The sequence below is a fragment of the Mustela nigripes genome, chromosome 6 (genome assembly GCF_022355385.1).
Source record: "Mustela nigripes isolate SB6536 chromosome 6, MUSNIG.SB6536, whole genome shotgun sequence".
NCBI lineage: Eukaryota > Metazoa > Chordata > Mammalia > Carnivora > Mustelidae > Mustela > Mustela nigripes.
The window spans coordinates 24,157,739-24,160,793 of record NC_081562.1 but is presented as its reverse complement, the minus strand read 5'-3'; the positions used below and the strand labels follow the sequence as shown (position 1 = coordinate 24,160,793).

The 3,055-nt window shown below is 40.2% G+C and overlaps 1 protein-coding gene across 1 annotated transcript; it reads left to right on the top strand.

Moving 5' to 3' along the window:
- The first annotated feature begins 567 nt into the window (after positions 1-567).
- LOC132020506 (large ribosomal subunit protein uL23-like) lies at positions 568-1,079 on the top strand. The gene has a single exon (XM_059404652.1). It carries the CDS (start codon positions 574-576, stop codon positions 1,042-1,044), a length of 471 nt encoding a protein of 156 aa, XP_059260635.1. The 5' UTR covers positions 568-573; the 3' UTR covers positions 1,045-1,079.
- Positions 1,080-3,055: the final 1,976 nt, after the last annotated feature.

Below are 3,055 nucleotides of genomic sequence, written 5' to 3'. Positions count from 1 at the left end.
AAGCAAATAGTATGTAGTCCAAGAATGTGCTTCGAGATACTTCCCCTAATGTGATGCAGTTAGTGGAAAGTCTGTGTAATTAGCGAATATGGGATTTCTTTTTTCAATTTGTAGTAGTTATTGTATATACATCTTCATGCTTTAGTTAAAAAACCATTAGTTTTTTATAATGAAAATAACATATATTCACTATAGAATTGTTGGGATGTACAGAAAAGAACATAGAACAAATATTCTTGTAATCCTGGCTTTCAAAGATAACAGACTATTAATAGTTTTACTTTAACATTTTAAAAATAATTTATTTATTTGAGGAGAGAGAGAGAGAGAGCAGGGGGAGGGGCAGCAGGAGAGGGAGAGAGAGAATCTCCAGCAGACTCCCCATTGAACATGGAGCCCCATGCGGGCTCAATCTCAGGACCCTGAGATCAGGACCTGAGCCCAAACCAAGAGTCAGACCCTCAACCAACTGAACCAACCACATGATCCTACTGTCACATTCTTAAATGAACTTTGAATTGCATAAATAACACAGGAAGGCCTTTTCTTTGTTAAAAAAATAAAAATAGGAAGATGGCGCCGAAAGCTAAGAAGGAAGCCCCTGCCCCTCCCAAAGCCGAAGCCAAAGCAAAGGCTTTGAAAGCCAAGAAAGCGGTGCTGAAAGGCGTCCACAGTCACAAAAAAAAGAAGATCCGCACATCACCTACATTCCGACGACCCAAGACTCTGCGTCTCCGAAGGCAACCCAAATACCCTCGAAAGAGCGCCCCCAGGAGAAACAAGCTTGACCACTATGCCATCATCAAGTTCCCCCTGACTACTGAGTCAGCCATGAAGAAAACAGAAGACAACAACACACTTGTGTTCATTGTGGATGTCAAGGCCAACAAGCACCAGATCAAACAGGCTGTGAAGAAGCTCTGTGACATTGATGTAGCCAAGGTCAACACCTTAATCAGGCCTGATGGAGAGAAGAAGGCATACGTTCGGCTGGCCCCTGACTATGATGCTTTGGCTGTTGCCAACAAAATTGGGATCATCTAAACTGAGTTCAGCTGGCTAAATCTAAATACAGTTTTTTCATGATAAAAAAAAATAATAATAAAAAAAATAAAAATAAACAGACAAGTCTAAAGTCTCATTTCATTCCCTCCTTCTGATTTTAGTTCCTTCACAGAGGTAACCATTGTGAACAATTTATTGAGTGTTCTTTCAGAACTTCTCTCTTTCTCTCCCCATTCTCTCATGGTATATAGAGACATACATAGAAATACAAATATTACAGTATCATTTTATGGCACTTTTAAAAAGATAAGTGTTAGCATACTGTTCACATCATTCTACACTTTTTAAAATAAAAATGTAAAATATATTCATGTCAGAATGTACAGATCTACTATATGTTTTAGATTGCTGATAGTATTTAATACTACAGATAAATTATGGTTTGTCTACCATTACTCTATTGTTGCACATTTAGGTTGTTCTAATGCTTTGCTGTTATAGGCATTTAATGTTAGCAATGAACATCTGCTGTACGTTCTGTATGTGTCTGTATATGAATCTTTATACATACTGTAAGTGATAATCTACGCTGATTTTAAGAAGTGAAATTTCCGAGACATGTGGTATATTATAGTTTTGGCTACTTTTACAAAGACCCTCAAAAGTAGTCCTTTAAATAAGATGGGAGATTATTTTTATCTCATAATAATCTGGGTGTGAATTGTCTAGGACTAGTATTGTAGTTTCACAGTGTTGGGCATCCAGATTCCTTCTATGTTGCTACTCTGTTTTCCTTGGAGTGTTGCTAGCATTGACATTCAAGAGAATCTGTGTCTTGGATATACTGTTTGCACAGTCTTGGATTTCTTTTTTCTTTGTCTTCACTCAACTCCTGGACCGTCAACCACTTGCTGCATTCCAGCAGCTGCTGTAGTGATTGACTCCATGCTGGCCTGCTTGGTTCTACCACCTGAAGCTACCATCTGGAGTTTCCAGCTCCTTCCACCACTTTTGAAGTAGGAGGAAATGCTATATCACAAGGTATGAGATTTAGCATACCCAGTAGCCGCCTATGGGGCCAGGTGATCCAACCTGGAAATACAGAGATGAGTCTTCACCAATAGGGTATAGAAGACAGGAGGAAAACAGCAGGGACATTTTCTCTCTACCTTCCGTTCTTATAGACTATTCTAAGATATGAAACATAAAAAGTTATATAGCCTGTTTGGGAACTATCCCACATGGCTGAGCAACTGGCTATGTGTTTCTTTATGGTTCATTGGCCAGCATTGTATTTCCTTTCCATCTGTCCTTGTCTCAGTCTTTTTGGGATGCTATAACAAAAATACCATAAATTGAATGTCTTAAACAGCAGTTCTTTATTTCTCACAGTTCTGGAGCCTGGAAGTCTATGATCAGATCACTGGCAGTTTCAGTGTCTGGTGAGAGTCCATTTCCTGCTTCATAGGTGGTGGTCCTTTGCTGCATCCTCACATAGCAGATGGGTACAGGGAGCTCTGTGAGTTCTCTGTTATGAGGGCATTTATCCCATGCATGAGGACTCCATTCTCAGGATCTCACCAATCGCAAAGTCCCCACCTCCAAATACCATCACATTAGATTTTAGGATTTACAGTGTGAACTTTTTTCACTGTGTGTGGGGGCAAAACATTCAGTCTACAGCATTATGCTCCTGCTTCCCCACCAAATTCAAGTCCTTATTTTTTTTTTTTAAGATTTTTATCCATTTATTTGACAGAGAGAGAGATCACAAGTAGGCAGAGAGGCAGGCAGAGAGAGGGGGAAGCAGGCTCACTGCTGAGCAGAGAGCCCAATGCGGGGCTCAATCCCAGGACCCTAAGATCATGACCCGAGCCGAAGGCAGAGGCCTAACCCACTGAGCCACCCAGGCGCCCCTCAAGTCTTTATTATATGCAAAATACATGCTTTCCTTCCCAATAGCCCCCCAAATCTTAACTTGTTCCAGCATCAACTTTAAAGCCTACGTGTAAAATCTCATCTAAATATCATCTAAATCAGATATGAGTGA

Coding starts and splice junctions, on each gene's coding strand:
- LOC132020506 (XM_059404652.1), top strand. CDS start 574: ATGGCGCCGAAAGCTAAGAAGGAAGCCCCTGCCCCTCCCAAAGCCGAA.